This window comes from Marmota monax, unplaced genomic scaffold, assembly GCF_021218885.2.
Source record: "Marmota monax isolate L192 unplaced genomic scaffold, Marmota_monax_Labrador192_F-V1.1 WCK01_AAM20220418_F8-fsc00296, whole genome shotgun sequence".
In the NCBI taxonomy this organism is placed as follows: Eukaryota; Metazoa; Chordata; class Mammalia; order Rodentia; family Sciuridae; genus Marmota; species Marmota monax.
Window position 1 is genome coordinate 262,035 of NW_026694723.1, and position 25,259 is coordinate 287,293.

At 38.5% G+C, this 25,259-nt stretch overlaps 1 protein-coding gene across 6 annotated transcripts in view; it reads right to left on the reverse strand.

Annotated features, from left to right (window-relative positions):
- Positions 1-20,443, reverse strand: part of Nf1 (neurofibromin 1) — a 252,882-nt gene extending 232,439 nt beyond the window's left edge. For 4 of the 6 annotated variants that reach the window (XM_046423998.2, XM_046423996.2, XM_058572511.1 and 1 more), the window contains exon 1: positions 20,191-20,440. In XM_046423998.2, coding sequence (XP_046279954.1) covers positions 20,191-20,250 — 60 coding nt within the window. In that variant the 5' untranslated portion in view covers positions 20,251-20,440. Of the gene's footprint in view, positions 1-20,190 lie in introns of all 6 variants that reach the window. The other 2 variants (XM_058572512.1, XM_058572513.1) reach the window with 2 other exon arrangements.
- Positions 20,444-25,259: the final 4,816 nt, after the last annotated feature.

Sequence of the window (25,259 nt, forward strand, 5' to 3'; positions counted from 1 at the left end):
TAATTGATCCCGATTATGAAGGTGAAATAAAAATTATAGCCAGTTCTCCAAATGGTATATCAGTAATTTCACCAGGAGATAGAATAGCACAGTTACTAATAATACCCAGCCTACATGATAAATTTTCCAGTCGTACTGTAGAAAGAGGTTCCAAGGGATTAGGCTCCACAGGTGTAGATTGGGCTATGCTTTCTTTAAATTTAGATTCTCGCCCCATGCTAAAACTAAATATTCAAGGACATGAATTTAATGGGCTACTGGATACAGGTGCAGACCTTAGCATCATCTCTCGTCAAGAATGGCCGAAACATTGGCCATTACAACAAGCCACTCAAACGCTTCGAGGCCTAGGAGTGGCAACTAATCCCCATAGAAGTGCAATGGTATTAGATTGGAAGGATCCTGAAGGATGTGAAGGAACTATACGGCCATATGTATTGGATCATCTTCCTATAAATTTATGGGGACGAGATGTCCTAGATCAATTAGGTTTGACATTAACAAATAACATCAACCAAAATGCACCCACTATTATGACTAGACAAGGTTTTAGGAAAGGAAAAAGATTAGAAAAACAAGAACAAGGTATAGCAGCACCAATACAAATAGATCAAGGAACAGACAGACATGGGTTGGATTTTCAGAAAGGGCCACTGAGACAATAAAAATTACTTGGAAATCAGAAAGACCAGTATGGGTTCCTCAGTGGCCCCTGACTAAAGAAAAGATACAAGCAGCCCATGACCTGGTCAAACAACAATTAGCAGAAGGACATATACACCTTCTGTATCTCCCCATAATACTCCCATTTTTGTCATCAAAAAGAAATCTGGTAAATGGAGATTATTGCAAGATTTAAGAGCCATTAATAATGAGATGGTTATTATGGGACCTGCTCAATCAGGGATTCCTCAGTTGTCTGCTTTGCCAAAAACCTGGTATGTTTTAGTTATAGATATTAAAGATTGTTTTTTTTCAATTCCAATTCATCCTGAGGATAGTCCACGTTTTGCATTTACTATCCCTGCACTGAATCATGAAGGTCCTGATCAGAGATATGAATGGAAAGTACTCCCTCAAGGGATGGCTAACAGCCCAACTATGTGTCAAATTTATGTTAACAAAGTAATCCAGCCACTTAGAAATCAAAATCCTGAACTACAAACATTTCACTATATGGATGATGTATTATTAGCACACAAAGATAAAAACACATTGCTAGAATGTTATGCCACACTTACAAACTTATTAAAAAATTATAATCTAGAGATAGCAATAGATAAAGTACAATTAAATTTTCCAATTAATTATTTAGGAGTTCTGTTATCCTCAACCATGGTCCGTCCACCAAAACTTCAAATACGAGTAGATCAACTCAAATCACTTAATGACTTTCAAAAGTTATTAGGAGACATAAATTGGATAAGGCCTTATTTAGCTATACCAACAGGAGAGTTGGGACCTTTATTTGATATCCTAAAAGGTCCATCAGATCCAAATTCACCCCGAATGTTAATGCCTGAAGCAAGAAAGGCATTAAAAATCATTGAAACATATATGGAAAATATGCATTTGGATAGAATTGATATAAGTTTGCCTTTATTATTTATTGTACTACCAACAAAAAATATTCCTACAGGAGTATTTTGGCAAGAAGGCCCATTATTATGGATACATTTATCTTATTCTCCTAACACTATTCTTACTAGGTATCCTGAGGCTGTAGGACAATTAATACTCAAAGGAATAAAAGCAGCAAAGGGAGTGTTTGGAATTTCTCCCAATAAAATTATTACTCCATATACTATGAATCAAATTGATGAGTTAGCTAATGAGTTAAATACTTGGGCAATAATCATGTGCAAATCTAATGTTTCATTTGATAACCACTTACCATCTAATCCTTTATTGTCTTTTTGGTCATTGCATCCTGTAATTTTTCCAAAAATGACAAGAAAAACACCTATCATGAATGCTCCAAATATATTCACTGATGGGTCAAATAATGGTACAGCAGCAGTAGTTACCCCTGATCAAACTTTTACATTTTTAGTACCCAAACAATCAGCTCAAAAGGTAGAGCTTAATGCAGTTTTACAAGCTTTTGTGATGTTTAAAGATTCTGTATTTAATTTATTTTCTGATAGTCAGTATGTAGTTAATGCTATAGTATCTCTTGAAGATGCTGGTAGGATTTCCCCTTCTTCTACTGTTTTCTCTTTGCTTTCCACTATACAAAGTCTAATCTGGGACAGAAAAGATCCATTCTTTATAGGACATATCAGGGCACATACAGGATTGCCTGGAGCCCTTAGTTTGGGCAATGATTTAGCAGATAAAACTACACATGACATACATATTTTCTCTACACTAGAAGAAGCTATAAATTTTCATAAAAAGTTCCATGTCAATGCTAATACTTTACAAAAGCGTTTTAAAATAACTAAGGAACAAGCTAGACAAATAATAAAACAATGTCAAAATTGTGTGACCTTTTTACCACAAGTTAATCTTGGAGTCAATCCTAGAGGATTGATACCTAACCATATTTGGCAGATGGACGTCACACACTTGCCAGAATTTGGAAAATTAAAATATTTGCATGTTACAGTTGATACTTCTTCTGGATTTTTGATGGGCTCCCTTCATGCCAGAGAAAAAACTAAAGATGTTATAGCTCATTGCTTACAAAATTTTGCCACTGTGGGTGTTCCAAAACAGTTAAAAACAGATAATGCCCCTGGTTATACTTCTACCTCTTTTAAACAATTTTGCTCAACATTTGGCATTACTCATATAACAGGAATCCCATACAATCCACAGGGACAAGGCATAGTTGAAAGAGCTCATCAAACTATTAAAATGTACTTATTAAAGCAAAAAGAAGGAATTGGGAAGGGGTATATATTCCCCAAAGATAAACTTAAAATAACCCTTTTTACTCTAAACTTTTTAAATTTGGATTCATCAGGACTTAGTGCTGCGGAAAGGCATATGTGTCCAAAAAATGTACATAAGCCCAAGGTACTTTGGAAGGATATTCTAACAGGACAATGGAAAGGTCCTGACCCAGTAATTGTCTGGAGTCGGGGGTCTGTTTGTGTGTTTCCACAGGGAGAACAGCAGCCGATTTGGATTCCAGAGAGATTAACCAAGGTCCTGACCCAGTGATTGTCTGGAGTCGGGGGTCTGTTTATGTGTTTCCACAGGGAGAACAGCAGCCGATTTGGATTCCAGAAAGATTAACTAAAGCGATTTCTACAGACCAAAAAGAAGATGATTTGGCTCAAATCCATAACAACTGATATCCAAAACTCCAGTTTGGCTATTCTTACATCTGCAACAGAACCAGGATGCTTTTTCAATATCTATTTTATTATTGCCCTTTGCCATATCATGAAGTTCTATTTTGTTTTTTGAGCTCATACAGACCTAGGTTAATGTTTTGCTGATCAGTTCTATTTTTTGACTATAGAGTTTTTAAACATTGCAATGGAGATTTCACCTGTAAAAAGTTATAAGGCCTTTACTATAATGTTATGTGTTGTATGTATTCTATTATGTGTGCACACTTGTGTTTTGTGTTATATGTTTGAATGTACGTATGTCCATATATCATATATGATGAGCGCTCATGATAAAATGGATCCAAATATTTTTTTTTCACGTGATTTATATGGTTTGATTTAAATTGGGTAAACAACTGTTGAGGATTGTTTTAATATGTAAACAAAAAAGAAGGTTAACATCTGTTTGTTTACTTTCACCTTTCCTTTTCATTATATTTAATAATTCTCTTAAAGATAATGTAAATTGTTAAGAAAATTGTTTTCTTTTAGTGCCTTCTGTAGTGTTACATAATTTTTTCTTTAGCCATTATTGCCAGAATTCCTATCTTCATCCCAGTGCTGGTGAAGTCAAAGATAAAACCAATCTACAGCTTCTACAATAGCCATCACTGAACTGCTTGCAGAACTTGCCTGGACACATTGTGAGCTCACCTGTATGCATTGTGAACTATCTGTTGGTGCAGCGACTTGTGGTAGTGTTGGGGTATTTTTGCTGATGGTGTCACCGGTGGTACAATTTTTCAAAGGAGCCCTCAATTGGCTTAATGTCATTGCATTTTGCATCCTCCTCTACTAGTGATGGTCTAAAATTTGGGGGCCAACAGAGGTGAGGCAAAGAACCTCACCCCCCCACAGGTGCAAAGGCCTATCCACAAGTATGGCTGTATGCTGGACCGGTAGTCAGTGACGGGTATGATCCAATTGCAGTGGTACCAACCTAAGACAGGAGGCTGACACCTAGAGGTCAGTTCATCCGATGACGGGTAAGGACCATATGTTGAATTGGACTGCCTAACAGGCACGGTCCCTAAGCCACATGCTTGTTGTTTAAACAGAGAGGGGGAGATGTTGAGAGCCACAGCCGAAGGGGCCCCAGCAAACTTCCAGCTGCCAGCTGATGATTGGCTCACAGCGGCCCCAGCAACATCTAGCTGATTGGCTCCTCGGCCCCAGCAACATCTAGCTGATTGGCTCCTCTGCGGTGATGCTCATTGGGCTGTTTCCCTGCCCTTTCAGACCACGGAGCTGCTCATTGGGGGACTTTTTTGGCTCTGCCCACGTGACCCAGCCAATCGGCCTCAAGAGCAGGAGGATTGTGGGAGGTGGAGAGAAGCTTGTGTGGGAGAGAGAGGCTTGTGGAAAGCCGGTGGTGGCAGTTGAGGCTCTGAGGGTTTTTCCTGAGAGGCTATTTTGTTTGGCGTGTGTGGTTCTAAAAATAAAGTTAGTTTCTTTTGACAAGTGGCTCCTGATTGTGCCCAGCCAGACTGCGGCAGATCTAAAAATATCCCCTAAACAATTCATGTGTTAGGCAATGTAGCAATGTTCAGAGATAAAAAAGACTTGAGTTATGAAAGCTAAAACTTCATCAGTGGACTAATGCATGTGATGGATTAATAATATAACTGTATGCAAGTGGGGTGTGTGTGGTTGAAAGAAGTAAGTCACTGGGGGTGTGGCCTTGGACTATGTCTATCCCTGGCCCTCCCCTCTCTCTGCTTTCTTCCTGGTAGCATGACCTGAGCAGCTTTCCTCTGCCATGCACTTCTGCCATGTTGTTTTGTTTCACTTCAGCCCAGAGCAATGGAGTCAGCTGACCATAAACTGAGATCTCTGAAACTACAAGCCCAAAGTCACCTTTTCCTTCTCTGAGTTTCTCCTCTCAGGTAGTTTGATTAGCACAGGTGAAAATGTACTACAGACTAAATACCAACATCCGAATAATTCTAAGACTACTATACAGATGACTTCTTAACACCTATACAGAGAAACACCACTTATTACTGATGATGAAATCATAACCTGTATAAAGTGCTTTTAAGTTCAGAGTTTACAAAGTACCCTCATACCACAAATCTTTGATTTTCAAAGTACCTGTGAAAAAAGGGAAGTTCTCTCTACAACCTGCATACTCTTAAACATATTAGGAATTCAGGGCTCAAGACAGATGGATTTGATGAGGTTATAACTCACTCCAGTAAAAAATTAGGACTCAAGTCTTCTGATTCCTTATTGAGTTCTGCTTTTATATCACACAGTTCTTAAAGTCAGCATGAATTAAGACTAAATCATAGTGAGATGATATAAGGAACTGCTTCAAAATGATGGAGAGGTCAGAGCTAGAAATGGGTAGGAATGTGGATGGAAAAAAGACTAGGTAGTAGCTGGCAGTGGATACATGGGAATTAATTTATATCACCTATTTTTGTTTATGTTTGAAATATGTCATGATAAAACTCAAAAACATAGAAACATGCCCATTAACACTTTTGATAGGTTTACTACACTGGTAATACGTGAATACCAAAGACACAGTATACCTGAAGGTCAGCATTTATGAGAAAAGTTTCATGTAAGGCCCTCATCTAGAAAAATATTGAGAGAAAAAATGAAAAACAGTATGCCTGAGTATTGACCTCCTTTGAAACAAAAGAACAACAAGATGATAAGACATCTTAGAAACATATCCTTTGCTGAAGAAAGAACTAAGTTTTTCTTAGGGCTGAGGGAAGATCTAAAGAATAATTACATCTATCTTCAAGTATTTTTAAAGTAAACAGACAAACTTACTCTGTCAAGTTAGAGAGGATAGAATTAAAACAATGAATGGAAGACTCAAGAAGGCCAAATTCCAAACTCTTTTCTTTTATAAAAACTCACTCTTGCCATATGGTGGCACATGCTAATCCTGGAGACTCAAGAGGCTGAGGCAGGAGAATCACAAGTTCAAGACCAGCCTCAGCACAACTTAGCAAGGTCCTACACAACTTAGTGAGACCCTGTCTCAAAAGAAAAAATATAAAGGGCTACGGATGTGGAACAGTGGTAAAAGACCTCTGGTTTTAATCCCTGGAATAAAAAAAAAAAAAAAAAAAAAACTTACTCTCCCTTATGACTCATGTACTACTCACTAACAAACCCTGTAACAGTCAACTAATTATTTTCTATTTTCCCCTAATTAAAAAAAATGGCTCCTAGCTCAGTTTCTCCTCTATTCTACATCCACCACTTATCTAGGCTAGGGTTGCCTGATAAAATATAGGATTCCCCATTAAATCTGAATTTCAGATAAATATGAGCAATTTTTTTAGTATAAACAGGCCTCAGGCTATACTTGAGCAATACTTAATACTAAAAATGTATTCACTGTTCATCTGAAACTCAGATTTAACTGAACATCATATATTTCTACATGCTAAATCTGGTAACCCTAATTTAGGTGACTTCCATGTCAAAGTAGACCACCTATCCAACATCTATCTGATCCTCAACTTTTCTTACCTCAATTCTAGTGACTGTGATAGAAATAACCAAGACAAGGTCCCCAAATTTAGCAAATCCTTAATACTGTCCATATTGCTAAGTATTGCTTACACTACTCACTATCTATCCCACAGTTATTATAAATTAAACCTATTCTTCTCTGTCACCTCACATCTTTAATGTGATCTCATATTTCTTTTAAGGGGACTGATTAAATTTTGTGTAGTACAACCATATAACCATCCTTTAAAACTCTAAAACCCAGCCAGGTGCAGTGGTGTATACCTGTAATCCCAATGACTCTGGATGCTAAAGCAAAAGGATTACAAATTCAAGGCCAGCTTCAGCAATTCAGCAAGACCCTCATCAACTTAGGGAGAACCTGTCTCAAAAAATAAAAAGGGCTGGGGATGTAACTCAAGGGTAAAACACCCCTGGGTTCAATCCCTAATACACACACGCAAAAAGTCTAAAACCCATATCCTAGCTAACCTTACACTACTAGAAACCAAGATTGTAACTTTTTAAAATAAATTTTTTAGTTGTAGATAAACACAATACCTTTCTTTATTTTTATGTGGTGCTGAGGATTGAACCCAGTGCCTCACATGTGCTAGGCAAGTGCTCTGCCACTGAGCCATAATCCCAGCCCAAGATTGTAATATTTACATAGATATTAGTCACATTTTATACTTTCACATTCATTTATTTTGTTATTTTTCTGACTGCAAAAACACATCCTCAGAATAGAAAATTTCAAAAATTATTTTAAATATTAAAAATTAAAAGTACATATAATCCCTTAATATGTTAAATGTAAAAGAAAATGTAACCCAGGGACTTGGGTTGTGGCTCAGTGGTAGAGTGCTCACCTGGCATGTGTGAGGCACTAGGTTCAATCTTCAGCACCACATAAAAATAAATAAATAAAACATATTGTGTCAACCTACAACTAAAAATTTTTTTAAAAAAAGAAAATGTAATCATATGCAAAGTAGGGCTGAGGATGTGGCTCAAGCGGTGGCGCGCTCGCCTGGCATGCGTGCAGCCCGGGTTTGATCCTCAGCACCACATACAAAAAAAAAAACAAAGATGTTGTGTCTGCCGAAAACTAAAAAATAAATATTAAAAATAATTCTCTCTCTCTCTCTCCTCTCTATCTTTAAAAAAAAATCATATGCAAAGTGTTCATATTATAAATTTAAAAAGGCATACTACAAAACAGTGTATCTCATTCAATTCCAACACCTAACAATAATAGTGGTCAATAACTACTGAGTTCCTTCTGTAAGTCAGAAACTGTGCCACATGCTTTACAAATATTTCCTTATGTAAATCTCACAAGCACCTCTGCTAAATAGATACTACTGACTCCTACAAGTAGAAAAACTGAAACCTAAAGAGGATAAGTAATTTGGCTAAACAGTAGCAGAGAAATACAAATCCCGGCAGTCTGATTTCAGAATAAACACACTTAATTACATACATTTAAAAAAAAAAAAAAAATCAAACAATGATTGAGTTGTGGAATTATAAATGACTTATTTATTTTGTGACTTTGCTGCATTTTTCATATTTCTAAATATGAATTAATTACTACTTTTGTCTTTTAATGTCCAAGTAGTAATTAGACAATCATCTGTGGATGATTCCCTTAAAATAATTTCAGATTCCTTTTAACTAAGGATTTGTGACTAATCAATAGTGACTGGAAATATCTTTCAGTCAGAGGACTCACTCAAAAAAAGAAAAAAAACTAAAACATTTTAAGAGTTATAGAAGTTTTTAACTGTCAGATCATATTCTATTTTACAGATGCAACAGGCTCAGAATTCAGGAGAAATATATATAACATTATAAAGGTAGTTTGTGCCAGGGCAGAAACCAGAACTCAGGTCTTTACTGATTTTGTTGACCACATTTGACCAAAACAAAACCTATTCTAACCTATTCCCTATTGCAGATTCACTTATCGGAGACCAAAAGCTAAAACATAATAGAAACACAAATGCTTTTCTTTTATTCTCAATTACTCAAAAAGAATAAGACCTGAAGGCAAATTGCATGGAAATGGAAGGAGACCCTCAGGGTTATACAGTGGAGGGGGTAGAGAGAGAGGAGGGGAGGGGAGGGGAGGGGAGGGGAGAGGTGGGGAGGGGAGAGGATGGGAAAGGCAGCGGAGCACAGCAGACACTAGTATGGCAATATGTAAATCAATGGATGTGTAACTGATGTGATTCTGCAATCTGTGTATGGGGTGAAGGTGGGAGTTCATAACCCACCTGAATCAAAGTGTGGAATATGATATGTCAAGAAATTTGTAATGTTTTGAACAACCAACAATAAAAAATTTAAAAAAAAAAAGAATAAGACCTGCCTGGCATATTTAGATAAGGAGAGTTGAAAGAATATTCTAAAAGACAAATTTAAAGATTTGAGAGTTGTCATGGGAAAAGAAAAACTGAAAAAGTAGATATAACAGGAAAAACAAACACTCAAGAATCCAACATGAGGTATTCTAATACTACTAAAGCTCAGAGTTGCTTCAAATTTAATCAATTTGTAATTGAAAAGTTCTTAAGTATGAAAACCAACCTGACAAAACTGGACTGTAATGCCAAGACAAAAAAAAAATGAAATAAATGCATAATCTCTTATTTATAATTATATATTCCTATTGGCATTCTCACAAATTCTATTCTCTCACCTTAGGATTCAACTCTCCTCAACTAAAAATCTACAGTGAGTATAATGTTAGAAAACTAAAGGAAAACAATGTCACAAACTGTAGTAGCCAAAGAAGCTTTAATGAATGAAGTGATAAGGAGATAAATAATGAAACCAAGGATACAGTGTTTAAATGTTATGTCTATTTATAACATATAGCCAACCAAAAAAGATTCACAGGTACTCTATTGTGAACACAAAGGTAAAAGTGTAACATATCTGTGAGTAAGGAAGCAACAATGCATTCTACAGTGCCTGCAGTCCGCCTGCAGCAAAATAACGGGGGTGGGGGGGGGGGTGGCGAGGAACTTGTGTAGATTGATACAGCAGGAGTGGGACCCATGGCAGGTTTAGGGTGGATCCTACTGGATTAGGGTGGCTCCAGGTTTAGGGTGGATCCTGCTGGGAATAGGGCTTGTCCTGCTGCCTAAGGCTCCTGCTCCTTGAGTTCCCTTTGAGTTCTCCCAGAGTTCTGAGAGAATTGGTACGCAGAGCCCGGTGGAGGGAGTGTATTTTTTCCCCAGAACGTGCGTGTAGGGTGATGGTGAGAGTTCAGGAATAAAGAGTTGCTGTTTGAATCTACAAGGCTTTGTGGTGGCTCCGTTATTTTGTGCCCAGCCAGACTGCAGCACTACAGTTTTAAATATTTGTGTTACCTATTCATAAAACTTAGAACTTTTTGGTTAAGCTCTATTTATTGGAGTAACTGATCTAAGGATTAAGAAAGCTACACACTTTTAGTTTCAACTTAGTAAACTATATACAATAGGACAAGTTGCTTTGACTCTAATTTTACTTTTTCCCAGAAAAGAAATAAAACTCCAAAGAAAGAATAGAAAAATACTACACAGATAATGAAATTTTTATGACTATAAATAGTTTCCTTTCATGTAAAAGATTCAACCCTAAGACACTAAATGAGTCCACAATGTGAGTTGTACACATATGATCCCCATTTAACAGATGAAAACATAAAAAATTGACAGAGAAGTAAAGGGACTGGCCAAGAACATAGTGCAATTTACGGAGCAAGAGGGGTTTTTTGTTGTTGTTTTTCCTTTTCTTTTTAAATTTTTGCAGTATTGGGGATTGAACCTGGAATGCTCTGTACTGAGCTACATCCCTAGCCCTTTTGATTTTTTGAAACAGGGTCTTGCTAAATTGACCAGGCTGACCTCAAACTTGTGATCCTCCTGCCTCAACCCCCTGAGTAGCTTGAATTACAGGAGTGTGCCACACAAGAGCTTTTCCTTAGCTAAATGTTTACTGCCTCACAAACTAATTAAGAGTTATTGTGTCATGTTCAAATTACTTTGAGGACTACCCAAGAAAATCTGTCAACAATTAAACAGAAAAGAATCACTTGAGATTATTATGAGCCATAATTATCCAAAAGGTCATTATCTGAGTATAAATTATGGTTAAAAATAAGTTAAATATGTCATTAAAAATAAGCACTCATCTAGCATGTGTGAGGTGCATGGGTTCAATCCTCAGCACCGCACAAAAATAAATAAATAAAGGTATTGTGTCCAACTACACCTAAAAAATAAATATTTTTTAAAAAAATAAGTTTCTGTATAGGCATGTGTTACTACACATGGTATTTTTTTGTTATCATAAAAAAACTAGTTCACTGCTAGTGTACACAAAATTGATTTTTGTATATTTTTCTTGTGTCTTGCAACTTTGCTGAAGTTTATTCTAATAGTTTTGTTGTTGTTTTCTTAGGATTATCTTTATACATAAAGTCATCTCATCTGCAAAGATATTTTTACTTCAAAACGAAACAAAATTAGTTTCTGGGTTCAGTGCTTATCTCATGTGCCTAATTACCTAGGTTCCATTCTCAGCCCCTCAAAAAGTTTTTTAAAGTTTCTAAAAGTAGGGCTGGGGATGTGGCTCAAGAGGTGGCACGCTCGCCTGGCATGCGTGCGGCCCGAGTTCGATCCTCAGCACCACATACAAACAAAGATGCTGTGTCCGCCGAAAACTAAAAAATAAATATTAAAATTCTCTCTCTCTCTCTCTCTTTCTCTCTCTCTCTCTCTCTCTGTCTCTCTCTCTTTAAAAAAATAAAAGTTTCTAAAAGTACTGCTATTTACTAAATTAAAGTCAGGCCTCTTAACATTGAGGGGGGGGAAGGATTTCATCAGGAAAATTGGAGTAAGTTCTCTGAAATTCAATAGGATAAGACACTCAAAGCTATAAAATAAGAATAAGAGCAGGCAACAGCTTGTAGGCTGCAGTAACAACCCTAAACCAAACTAAAAGAGTGCCAGACTGTGGTTTAAAGAAAATATGCAATCTGGAACTTTGCACCTTCAGTTATTGCTACTACAAAATAATAGTATCATTTATGGAAAAAAAAAACATGTAACATGTTAAAAATATAATTCCAAGTCTTTATTATAATAAGAAGGAATTCCAAATTAGCTTGGGGCTATCTTGTCTCAACATTATTTTGATGATATAGTCATTGGCTCAAAAGCCACTCTTACTTATAAAGAACATAATTATATATCAGAGGCATATAATATCATTTGAAGGGTCAAATATGCAGCCTATTGCAAATACTTTATGAGACTTTAGAGAGAATGCTATAATACCAGTTATTCATATTCTTCAATGTTGAATCGAAGCATATCTCTGAGAGATCTGTTTACTGAAGGCTCTAAAGCATGGTATTATATAGAAATTACAAGTTACTGAAATCTCAAACTTAATTTAAAGTCACTACAATTGTAAAAACAACTTTTATGCTCTTCAAGGTCAAAATGAAAATTGTCCCATCTTTCCCTACCTACCCCCAAGAAAATAGAGTATTTAAAAGATGTTAGATGAAACAAGCCAATGCTTTTATAAACAGTCAATCTCCTGCAAAGAAACAGCTTAAGATACCCATATTCTACTTCAATATTGATTCTAAGCCTTTTAACAGTTTAAGCTGACCACAAACCTCCCCTTCCACTTCTATATAACATTCTCCTCAAACTTCCTTTTTAAAAAATGAGCCTTTCTACCATTCAAACTGGTAAATTTCTTTGCCAATTGCCTAGGAAATCCCAGGAATAAAATATTTTCTCAGATTCTTATTGTTATTCTCTTTAAATATGTAGCTTTGATAATTCTTTAAAATGTGTAGCTTTGATCTGTTTTTATTACTGTAAAGAAAAACCATGAGTCAGCACAACAGTTCAGTTTTTTAGGTAGGATACAAATTTTAGATGACCAGACTCATTTTAATGACCTCAATCCTAAAATCTAAGCCATTTGCTTAACTTTCGATATTGCTTTATTTAAAAAAAGATTTTTGTAGCTGCTATTCATTGGGGAACTGTCTGAAATATATCCTTCAGAATAGGCTGATAAGTCTACAATTATTTATTTCTCTACTGTTAAAGCATGATATGATCCATTCTAGAACTGTAGATGTATTGACATTTTTCTTTCAGTATTATTTTTGTGGTGCTGGGGATTAAACCCAGGCCTTTGCATGTACTAGGCAAGTGCTTTACCACTGAGCCACATCCCCAACCCTTCCTTTGAGTATTCTTAAACCTGCTTGCATAATTTAAAAATCTGGGTTCCTGAGTGGTAGCAGAATCATCTTTAGGAAAAATAAAAAATGAGCTTTCCTATGCCTACAATCTCTTATACACCACAACTCCCAAAGAAAAATAGTTTGCCTAACATGTGGGTAAAACATATTTTTAATATACTGCTTCCCCTTAAAAGCATGTTATTATAGTGCAATAATATAGCCTATATAGAACCCCACAACACTAAATTTGAAAGCTAAAACAAAAATGCCCCATGACATTCTAAGTAACTTAAAAAACAAATAAGGCATGCTAACTACTGTATTAGATCACTGAATTTTCATTTAAAGACAAAAATTCTCCATGTTAAGCATATTTTTTTCAAAATGTAGATTTAAGTGGGAAAGATGGAACATGTCTTTAATTCCAGCTACCTGGAAGACTGAAGCAGGTGGATGGAAAGTTCAAGGTCAGTCTGGGCAACTTAGGGGACACTGTCTCAAAATAAAATAAAAAGGGTTGGGAATGTAGTTCAGTGGTATAGCGCCCCTCGGTTCCATCTCCAGGACTGCAAAAAAAAAATTTTTTTTAATAGATTTAAGAAAAGAATCCAACTTCCTATTGGCCAAATAACAAGTCAAATAAAAGGAGTAATATAAGAAGATGCAATATTTAAAATAAAACATAGCAACATTATGACATTTTACTACTATACTTCCCAAACTTGGAAGAACCATAAATTTATGTGCCATAAATTAGATAATAAATCAAGAAAACAGATCAATTACAGATATCCAGGATAAGTTACATAAGGATGCTATTAGTACCCTAAGTATTTGTCAATGAATGCTAAAGTAAGGTATAATATATTGGACAAGGCACATAATAGGGAATATCCAGACAGTAGTCATTTTCCCTCATGCAGTGAAAAAACAATAATCATTTGGCTATAAAAGCTGGCTGTGGTGGCATATGCCTGTAATCCCAGCAATTTGGGAGGCTGAGGCAGGAGGATCACAAGTTCAGAGGCAGCCTTGGCAGCTTAGTGAGGCCCTAGGCAATTTAGTAAGACCCTGACTCAAAATGAAAAACAAAAAAAGGGCTGGGGATATGACTCAGTAATTAAGTATCCCTGGGTTCAATTCCCGTACCAACAAAAAAGAAAATGTATAAGGCTTATGTTTAAATATCTCAAGAGTTTTTAAAGTGTATGCATTCATTTTCCTATCATTGCCAAAAAAAAAAAAAAAAAAACTTATGGAGAGCCTTACCACTAACAGTAAGTGACAAACCCAAGACTCAATAGGAAGAAATATAAGTTCTTCCTTTAAGCCCGCTTTTTTTTTTTACCCCATTCCTAGTTATAGTGTCACTTAACTTATAAAACCTAGGTTCTTACAAAAAACAAATTAATTCAGCTTTTTACATTGAAAACAGCTAAAATCACCACTTTTTTACCAGTCTGCCCCTTCAACAAAGAATCATATGAAAAACATTCCAAGAGTGATACACTAACTATGCTGGGCACTCGGGGTGACTATGAAAATTCTAACGGGTCTTCTTACTTTTTTGATAAAAAAGCAAAAGAAAAAAACAAAACTAAGCTGTGTTCAACCAACCCTCCTGAGAGAAAAAGCTTACAGTGTGATTCTATAAAATCCCAAGTGACAAGAACACCAAAAAGAAAGATAGTAATGAGTTTAGTCTAAAAGGAGTTTAGGGGGCTGGGGTTGTGGCTCAGTGGTAGAGTGCCTGCCTCACACACATGAGACAATGGGTTCGATCCTCAGCACCACATAAAAAATAAATAAATAAAGATTGTATTCATCTACAACTCAAAAAAAATTTATAAATAAATAAAAGGAGTTGGGGGGGGAATGAAGTTTTACAGGACACTTACAGGAATTGGAAAAGCAGTATTAAAGCATCACGTAAATACACAAAGAAAAGATGAAGTAAGTATGATATATACGAAGAGAATAATCCAACCTGCCTGAGAAAGTAGGTGCATGCTGAGGTAAGAGATATAGTTTGGCAAATTAAGTGGGGTCAGCTCCCAATACACTGTTGTGTCACAGAGAGATGCTGTTAAAATATTAAAGTTATTTTTTAATATTTTAAAATATTTAATTAATATTTTTAATATTTTAAAAGATTGACCTTCTAGTATTGGGAATCAAACCCAAGGTTAGTGATAGCACTAACCTACATTCCCAGTTTTTTTATGTTTTGTTTTATTTTTTTTTTAAAGAGACAGGATCTCCCTAAATTGCCCAGGATAGCCTCAAACTTGCCATTCTACCTCAGCCTCCTAAGTAGTCAGGATTACAGATATGGGCCACCGTGCCCAGGAAAACCACTGTGTTTTCTAGAAGGAATCACTTTCAAAAAAAGCAGCAAATCCCTGGTATCAAAAAGAAAGTAGCAATCCAGAAGTTAAAAAGAGGCAGAAACTAGTTATCAGAGTTATAAAAAGGGTAGATAAACAGTAGAGATAGCATGATATAATGCAACAAAAGGAAAAAAAGGATTGGTTCACAGAGAAATCTGCAGGACCAAGTAAATGTTTGATTTCCAAGAGAAAGGAAATTTAAATAAGTTTGAAGGTGAAAAAGAAGAAGTCACATAAAGAAAGACTAAGTCAAATCCTAGGTTAGGTGGGATGCTGAGGGGAGTATAAAGAACTAATTGTGGAACAGCTGGAAGAAAGTACTTAAAAGGATAAGTTCTAAAATAAAAAATAAATTATTTCTCATCCACAAAAAAATTATTTCTCACCCATAAAATATCCCTCACCATCAAAAAATATTCATTTTCAATTTATTATCAGGTCTAACAAAAATTATAGACCAGTATTTAAAGAGGGTAGATTTTTTGAAAATCCAAAATAACTTCAAACTTTTACAAATCTATTTATCCAACCAATTAGCATGAGGTTTGTAACATCAAAGACACTTGCCAATCATTTTATGCTGTAAATTTTACCCACATATTCCAAGGGCATTCTGATTAGCATTCACTCAATGTGTAAGAAAAACCACTAAGCTATTATAAATTTTAAAATAAAAGTTTATTGTATAACATGTTCCTTAAATTTTTTATTTTGTTTTTTTATACTATTTCACTTGACTAGGTATGGGAAATGGTGCTTTAAATGAACATATTTGCAACAGATCATTAAGATGACTATTTTCAATTTTTTTTTTTTTTTTTTTTTACTTCTTTATATTTTATTTTGTGGCGCTGGGCCTGTGCATACAAGGCAAGTACTCTACCAACTGAGCTATATTCCCAGCCCTCAATTTTTGTTTTTTGTTTGTTTGTTTGTTTGTTTTTTGGTACCAGGGATTGAACTCAGAGGTACTCAACCACTGAGCCACATCCCCAGCCCTATTTTGTATTTTATTTAGAGACAGGGTCTCAATGAGTTGCTTAGTGCCTCAAACTTACTGAGGCTGGCTTTGAACTCATGATTCTCCTGTCTCATCAGCCTCCCAAGCTTCTGGGATTACAGACATACACCACCCAGCCTGGCCTCAATTTTTTTTTTTTTTAAACTTCAAGTAGCCATATTTTTCCCTTACTCCCTTTCAGAGAGATAGGTGGGGCACATACAGCAAGGTCAGGCACACAAGAAGGTTCTAATTTATTAAGAAACTGGACTAAAGAGCCCACACCTTAAAGCTACACGCTTAAAATTCTCCAGTTTCAATTTGGAAACTTATTTGGCGCCATAAAGGCAGGTTAAGGAAACTGAAGATGTAACTTATAAATTCAGCTTTCTGGCTGTCTACTTTTGCAACTGCCATGTCCCTAATCAAGGAGGCAATCCCTCTTAAAACTATTAACACTTATTCAACTTAGGCCATAAATAAATATTAGGTCTAGATGCAATATCATCAGGTTGCAGAAATTTTCTTTATTGGGGTTGGAATTGTGGCTCAGGAGTAGAGCGCTCACCTAGCACGGGCGGGACCTGGGTTCGGTCCTCAGCACCACATAAAAATAAAGGCATTGTGTTGTGTCCATCTACACCTAAAAAATAAATATTTTTTAAAAAATAAAAGAAATTTTCTTTATCGTTTGGAAACAAGGATTTGAGCTCAAATGTCAAGATGAACAAATAATTTTCATAAAAAGTCAAGATGGAACACTACCATTTCTTTTAACTGGTACTGCACCAAGTTGCTGAACAATACTCATCAAAATTCAACTTGTCTGTGCTGGGCATGGTGGCACATGCCTGTAATCCCAGAGACTTGGGAGGCTGAGGCAGGAGGGTAGTGAATTCAAAGCCACGCTCAGCAACTTAGTGAGACCCTGTCTCAAAATAAAAAACATTAAAAAAAAAAAAATTGAGGGGTGGGGGGCACCGGGGATGCGCCTCAGTAGTTAAGCACACTAGTACCAAAAAAAATTCAACATGTCTATAATCAGCAGTGGTTAGTAATGTACTTCTGCTTCATTTACAACAAATATTAGAAGCACAATCAAAACAGCAATTCGCATAAACAGAGCTGCCACCTTTAGATATGCTCATGCTCCCTGGAGACTAAAGTGGTTCAACATACACATGTCTTGGCTATAATAAAAAAGGAAAACTTTGACTCCCCCTGGAGCCAGTGAAACAAGTACAAACAATATATGAAAAATCCAAAAAGTTTTAGTCAAAATAATTAAGATTCTTATACAAATATCTCTCAGTATATACAGACAGGGCTTTTCCCAACCCTCAATGAAAAATGTAAACTCTTCTAACTATACATATGGATTAGTAAAACAAATTCTATGGAATACTGAGAAAAAAGTATTCCCGATTGACCAACATTCAATACTTTTCATAACGAAGTTCTCATTATTAAGTCACTCAACCACTCAGTGCCTCGGTTTCTCACTACACATATCTCCAAACTTAAGATGAACTTTAATTTGAATTAAACATTTATTACTTCTATAATTAATAAGCATGCATAAGTCCCTTATGTTAAATATTGAAAACAGCTCTATTTTTGCATCTCAAAGTCAGTGGGCTTTAACTTTGAAAGAAAAAAATGTGCGAAATAATGTCTTATATATCTCTCTCCTAATTACAACATAATACAGAAAAATGGTGTTTTAAAAACTTATTTCCTTAACTTTTAACAGATGGTAGTGAGACGCCACAATGCACATAACAAAGCAAACACAAAAAGCCTAAGGTCTTTTAATATTAGGTGCAGAAAGAAAATGTTGCATTACTGGGCACATAATAAAAATCATCTCTCTCTTAAAATTTAGAGAACTATCTCTTTCTTATATGGTAAATAAGCCTATTAACAGCTAAGAAGTGAAGAATTTATTTTTAAAGTGGAATTTTTTTAATTTTTAAAAATTGGGAACAGCTGTGATGTGAATTCTTTAAATTCCTGCATTCAGATTATTCTGTCCAGCATTCTACTGTAAAATTAATTAATTTTTTTTTTTTTTAAAGATTATACTGTCCACAAGATGCAGCTTTGGGGTTCTTCTATGTACCTTTTAAATCCTTTTTCAAATTATGGACAGAAAGTATTTTTTTATCAAGTTTTAAATCTAATGCTGTATCAACAATGCAGTCTATTTTACAAAGTTAACATTTTACTTCATCAGATTAATAGTACAGTTAGTTGGTTTAGATGCCTTTTGATCTGGAAACAGGATGAATGAAACAACTCTTTCAAGTCTCTATTAGCTTCAAAATTCTACTTCATCTGTGTAGCTTATTCCTCTGCCTACTCCCTGATATCTGTTAGGTGGGTCAGAAAGACAGTTCTGAAAGGAAATGTTTATGGATCAATGTTTATGGAGCCCTTCCCCCCACCACTCAGCTCCTATAATGTTTTATGATTATATCCAGAAAACAAAATAGTTTGACTCAATCCTAAACAATTCCTTCATTTCAGAAACCCACTATAGAACCGTAGCTGCAAAAAGCATCCCTTTTAAAACCAACCCCAACTACCTATAGCAGCACAAAGTCAAACGAATTCTCACTGACAAAAGGCTAGGTGTGGATTCATTCTGATCAACTCCAGAATTTAGTGTTTGAAAGTCAGGGAATTAAAAAGTCGCCTCCCTAAGTTTTAAAACTTTCTTCCCACATCCTAAACATTCTCAGTGAAAGTTCTCTTGTCAACCAAGAGACAAGAGTCAAAAACATTAGCAAAATTATAGGATCTAGGACCACATCCCAGCTGTCTTTGCTCGATGTTGTCAGGGGCTCACAGGCAGTTTTCCACTTTCCTTTCACCCTTCTCCCCTTACTCGCCAAGATCCTCATTCGAGAAAGCAATATTCACATCTCAGACCGCTGGCAAGAAAAGGGGAAGGGGGCTTGCCAAAGAACGAAAATGGGGGGAAATCTTTCAGAACTACGGTTTCCAGTGCAAACAGCAATGTTAAAGGCAATCTCGTATAATTGGGTTATGGGGGGACACCCATATGGGATATTAAAAAGATGCACAGTGTGTGTGCACTTGGAGCTCTGGGGCGGACTGAAACCATGGAGCAGAAAAGTAAGAAACCTGTGCTTTCCCTGCTTTCTTCTACTCTTCCCCCTCCAAGAGAGGAAGCCACAGAACCTGGGGGAGGGGCGGGATGTTATCGTTCTCCTACAGGGGGTAGACAAGACAGGCCTTTGGGTTCCTTAAGTTACCCCGGTGGGAAGAGGACGAGGGACCCCTAAATATTACCCACCTTCGCTCAAGAAGAAAAAAAGAGGCAAGAGGGGAAATGATTAAATCCAAATGGAGCGCCCTAGAAAGCGCCCCCAGGTCACTCACCCCCATTACCAAGCGGAAGGGCTGGGATAAAGGGGATGAGGAGTTGGAGGGCTGGACAGGGAACAGGCCCCACCTCCCGATTTAGGAGGGAAGAGGAGCCCCAGCTCCCTGAGGTCCCCTCCTTCCCCGCACCTCCCCCCTTGGCCATCCCCACTTGTCCCCCTTCCCTTCTTTTCCTTTCCTCCAGAGCCCGAGGCAGCCGCGGGGGAGGCGGCCGCTCCTTCCTCCCCTCACCCACTTCGGCCCCACCCCCACTCCGCTCCCACCTCCCGCTCGCCATGGGCCCGTTACCTGCTCGTCAAAGCGGCTGACCACGGCCTGGACCCATTCCACCGGCCTGTGCGCGGCCATGTCCTCCCCGCGGCCGGGGGGCGGCGGAGGGACGGGTCGGCCGGCGCCCAGGGCCGGGAAGAGGGCGGGGAGCTGGGGCTGAGGTGAGGGAAGAGGCGAGGAGAGGGTCTGAGGAGTGCAGGCTCCGAACGTTCCCACGGGGGTGGGGATGGGGGCTCTGAGCCGAGCCGGAAGGGGGAGAGGGGAAGGGGGCGTTGGCAAGGAGGCAGGGGGGAGGGGGGCAGGGGGAGGGGGACCCGGGGAGGGGAGGGGGCCTCTTGGTCGGTCTCCCCACTAGCGCCGTCTCCCCTCAGCCATCACAGTCCGAGACGCCGCCATGACACCCCACCGGAAGTGGGATCCTTTCCACGGCCCGGAGAGGGAGAGCGAGCGAGCTAGAGATTGAGAGCGCGGCTGGGAAAGGGGAGGGGGAAGCGAGAGGGAAGGGGCCTGCCGCGCATGCGCCCGCGCTGGCCGGTTTCATTAATGAAAAAGCGAGTCCTCCTGGAGGTGACGTCACCTAACTCCACTGGGCCTGGAGGCGCGCGTCCCTCAACGCCGCCGGGCTTACCTACTCTAGCACTGGACTGGAGCGGCCGAAGTCCAAACTGACCCCAGAGTATCCATCCGCTCCCATCCCCACCTCCCCCTCGGGCTGCCCCTCCCCCGCCAGCGTCGGGGTTTGAATCGCTCCCGGGGTTTGGAAGTTAGGGCGTCCTGGGGCTAGCTTTTCTCCCAGCGCGCAGATCTCTGACGCCGATCTCTTGGGGAGGTTTACTCACCACTTCTCTGCCTTCAGCTCTCACACAACCTCAGGTTTCTAGGTTCATGGTAGCTTCTAGGGACTGCTGAGAAATAGGGGAAAGGAAGACCAAGAGAGATTCGTGATTTTTTTTTTTTTAAGATCACTTAAATCCTAGAGCCTAGACCCAGGGGCAAAGAATTCCAACCCTTACTTCCTCTACTAAACTGATGGGCACTCAAGTTACTAAAACTTCTGCACAATTGAAAATAAGGTTCGAGTTTTACTGACCTCAAAGAGCCTTTAAGGGTCTCTCAGGCATTAATTCAACATCTCATCTCAACCTTTCCACACCCAGATGAGTAGGTCCAGGAAGGTTCTGTGATTTTTCCCAAGGTCACAGAGTTTATAGGTGGCAGATCAAGATGCAAAACCAGGAGCTTTGATTCCAAAGACAATAGACAGACTGGCTTTCCAGAAACTGAGGCCCTTCTCTGGGGTTCAACACGAGAGTTGAAAGGACTTCATGTGGAATTGGCTGTGCCTTTTCCAGAAAGAGGACTACATCCAAAACACAGGATTGTCTATCCATATATGACATTGGACTTTAGAATGAGTTATTTTTAGATTTATCTTCCTCGGTACATTTTACTCAGGCTACTGTTAAAATGTGCTTACCTATTAAGAGCATACATTACATTAATCAACTAGTTAGGCTAAACAAAAAGACGCTAACAGGGTGATAAGGTGAAGGAAGCAAAACCATAATTTTTATTTTACATACAAAATCCACAAAGCCAAAAGCCTGTGTACGGAGAGGTATATCCATAGAGAAATTTCTAGTCTGTGTAGGTTGATGATTGTCCAAAATAAATGTTAATGTGTCATTCCATTAGAACAAAAGGACAAAGTTTGGATATTTCTTTGATCCCTTCTTGAAAGCTACAACATGGATCTTGGATGATGTCAGCAATGATGACAACACTGAAAAGAAAGGGATGAATATTAAGCAAATGTCCCTCTCTGTTTTTTCCCAACTAGGACCCCTGAAAAAGCTCTCACTCATACTCCCAGATAGTATTCCAATGCCTGTACCTCACTGCTAAACTTCCAGACCAAACCTTCATTTCTTTTTCTCCTACTACCGGTGAAGGTCCCTAATTACTTCCTTCTTGCCTTGGCTTTTTGCCTGTCTATTCCCCTCATCTTCTTTGATACATTGAAAGCAATTGACACAACCCTCCATTCCCTTGCCTCCATTGATATTCCATTGCTAAAGTTCCTCTATGCATCCTTCCTCTCCTTGTCTGGTTTCTTCCATGATTCCCCATTCCTTTCTAACTCTGGAGTAAAACACCCAAACCTCAGATGTTGGCCCCCTACTCCCTCTGCAAGTCATTAATTTCATCCCAATATGTTTTTGCTGTCCTGTTTCCTCCCTGAATATCATGACTCTTATTACAATTGGAACTACAGTCATCTTCTCAACTTCTTTTTCAATGAAATCATTCAATTCTGTTGGACAAGTATCGTATCCAAACTCCTACTATACACCATGCTAGAGATTGAACTCAGGGCCTTGTGCATGCAAAGCAAGCACTCTACCAGCTGAGGTATATCTCTAGCCCCAACACCATGCACTTTGTTCTGCTGTGCTTATATGGCAGGAATTCTAAACCAAAATGTCAAAGAAGGTAATGCATAGATTATGGTGAGCTAAGGAGAAAACTCTACACCCCATTTAAAAGGGAAGCTGTCAGTCACTGTCAGTCAATTCTAGTCGATCATTTCCCTGCAAAAATGTTGACCCAGTGTTGCTAGATCTGGTTACTCAAGAGAAGCTGCAGATCAGAACTCTTCCAAATTTTACATAGTGGCAGCCAATTCACATTTTTTTTTTAAGTATTGTGCAGCTAAACAAAATACGCCTGTTGTCTGAATTTAGCCCATGGAAACCAATTTGACTAGCTGGAGTCTAGTGGGAAGAAATGAATTCTGAGCAGAATAGAATTAGGTTTATACTCTAACTTCTCCTATTCTGCACTGTCCAACACAAGTATTAGGGAATTGTGTTTGGTATAGTTTTAAATGCATTTAATATTTAAATAGTTTTAAATGCATCTTCCCCCATCCATCCTCTTTTTTGGTCAGGCAAAAATCTGACAATTTTTTTTTCAAGAGTCCTTATTCCAGTGGCGTTCCCCAGCTTCCACATCCCCCATCTCCACTGGCATAGCACTCTTGCAAAACAAAGAGCACAGGCCTCTTCAGGAGTAAAGCACTCCTTTCCCCAGCTGCTGGGAGTGCTAGTGGCAGCAGCTCTCAATTGAATCCCTCTCCAGAAACTGTGCAGACTAAAGATGCGAGCTCAGGATGTGACCATTCTGATGGGCTCTCCTGGCTCCATGCTCCCTTAAGTGATCTGCTCCCAAGGAAAGGATCAGCTGAAGCTTTTGCTGTTACTGCATTTAGTTCAACTTCTGTGTCTCCTCTATCCTACTCCTTTCACTCCTGCCTAATGTTGACCCCTAGGGCATTCCTTTCCATAAGTAAAGACTGATCCATTGAAGCTGAATCACCCCCTGGCCAACTAGCAGTGAGGGCTTAGTTGAAAACATAGGCCCTCACATGCTATAACAGCACAATGTTGAAACTTTCAATAATGGGATACCAGTAGAAGAATGTACAAATAGGTGCAATCTAGCAGGCATTTACGAAACATGAAGAAAGTGGTAATTTAAGGCAGTGGAAATGGATAGCTATCAATGAAGTAAATCTATGCCTTGGAGAAAGACAGTGAAAGATTAAGTGATTAATCGCCAGTCAAAGGCTAAGGATAGCCTGACATGGTGGCACATGCCTGTAACCCCAGCAACTCTGGAAGCTGAGGCAAGACAATCACAAATTCAAGGCCAGTCTTAGCAATTAGCAAGGCCCTAATAACTTAGTAAGAATCTGTCTCAAAATAAAATTTAAAAGATTAGAGAGATAACTCAATGATAAAGCATCTCTGGGTTCAATCCCCAGTACCAAAAAAATAAATAAATAAATAAATGTGGGGTGGGGGGTGCCGGGGGAGGGATTAAGGATAAAACCAGAAAGCCTCCTTAGTGGCAAATGTGGAGATCGGGTGGGGTGGGGGTAAGTAGAGAAAGCTAAGGATCAGGCCCAGGACTTGATTATAAGAGCAGTAGAATTCCAAAAGATTCTCAGCTCTGGCAAGTCTTCTATGTCAAGGACAGGGTCATAGGTGGGAAAAACTAAGACCCTGACACCTTGATGGGGCATCTGGGTCAAAGCACTTAAAAACATTAAGACCCCACATCACCTTGAAAACTCTGGATTTTTAGAAGAGTCCCACTAGTCCCATTGGAGACTAATCCTCCATCTTGCTTAAAGATCATTAAGTATACCTACCTTGAAAGACAACACACACCCTCCCAGGATCTACCTACCTTTCCACTGTCTTATCAGATCAGCAACTAAGATCAGGTCACAATGTAACTCCCCACTAATGGAGGAAAGGCACTCTATCTTGAAGGAACTTAAAGACCTATCCACTCTCTATATAAACCTACAGAAGCTAGGTGAGTTTAGGTTTGGACAGCTAGATTGCTTTGGGGAAGGAGGGGGAGGACAGCATAATGCTAAACAAAGCAGAGTTTATTGATATAAGCACATACCTGTACTACAGTATTTACATCCTGGCAAGGACCCCAGGAAATAATGCGAACAGGTTGCTAGGATGGCCCCAGGGAGCTTGGAGAAAGGAATGGCCCACACCAGGCAAAATAGGGAGACAAAATAACTGCCTGGCAAGGAATGGAAGAAGAGAACAAAAACTCAGAGAAGGAGAATGGTAGATATATTATGTACATCCTGCTAGCTGACCATGTTCTGCCACTTATCACAGGCTCTACTGAGAGGGACACAAGCATCACTGAGAAGCTCAATGGCAGTTCTCCATAGACCAGGGCTGATAGTAGAAGATGTTACAGAGTTAGGCTCCATGATGGAAGTGGGCCTGATAGGATTCTGGAGGACAAAGAGACCAGGTAGCAGTGCTTAACCAGCAGAAGCAAGATTAAGTGACATTGTTATGAATGACAAGATTAGAGTGTCAACTGAGGACCTGAACACTAGAAGAAACTTAGATGGACCACCAATGAAGTTTCAGTATGTTGTTTTTAAAACCCAAGGATGGAATGGGGATGAGGCTGGAAGAAGCTAGCCTAAATAAGGCTTCATAGTCTTGCCCCATTTCTGGAACTGAGTCAATTTCTAGAAC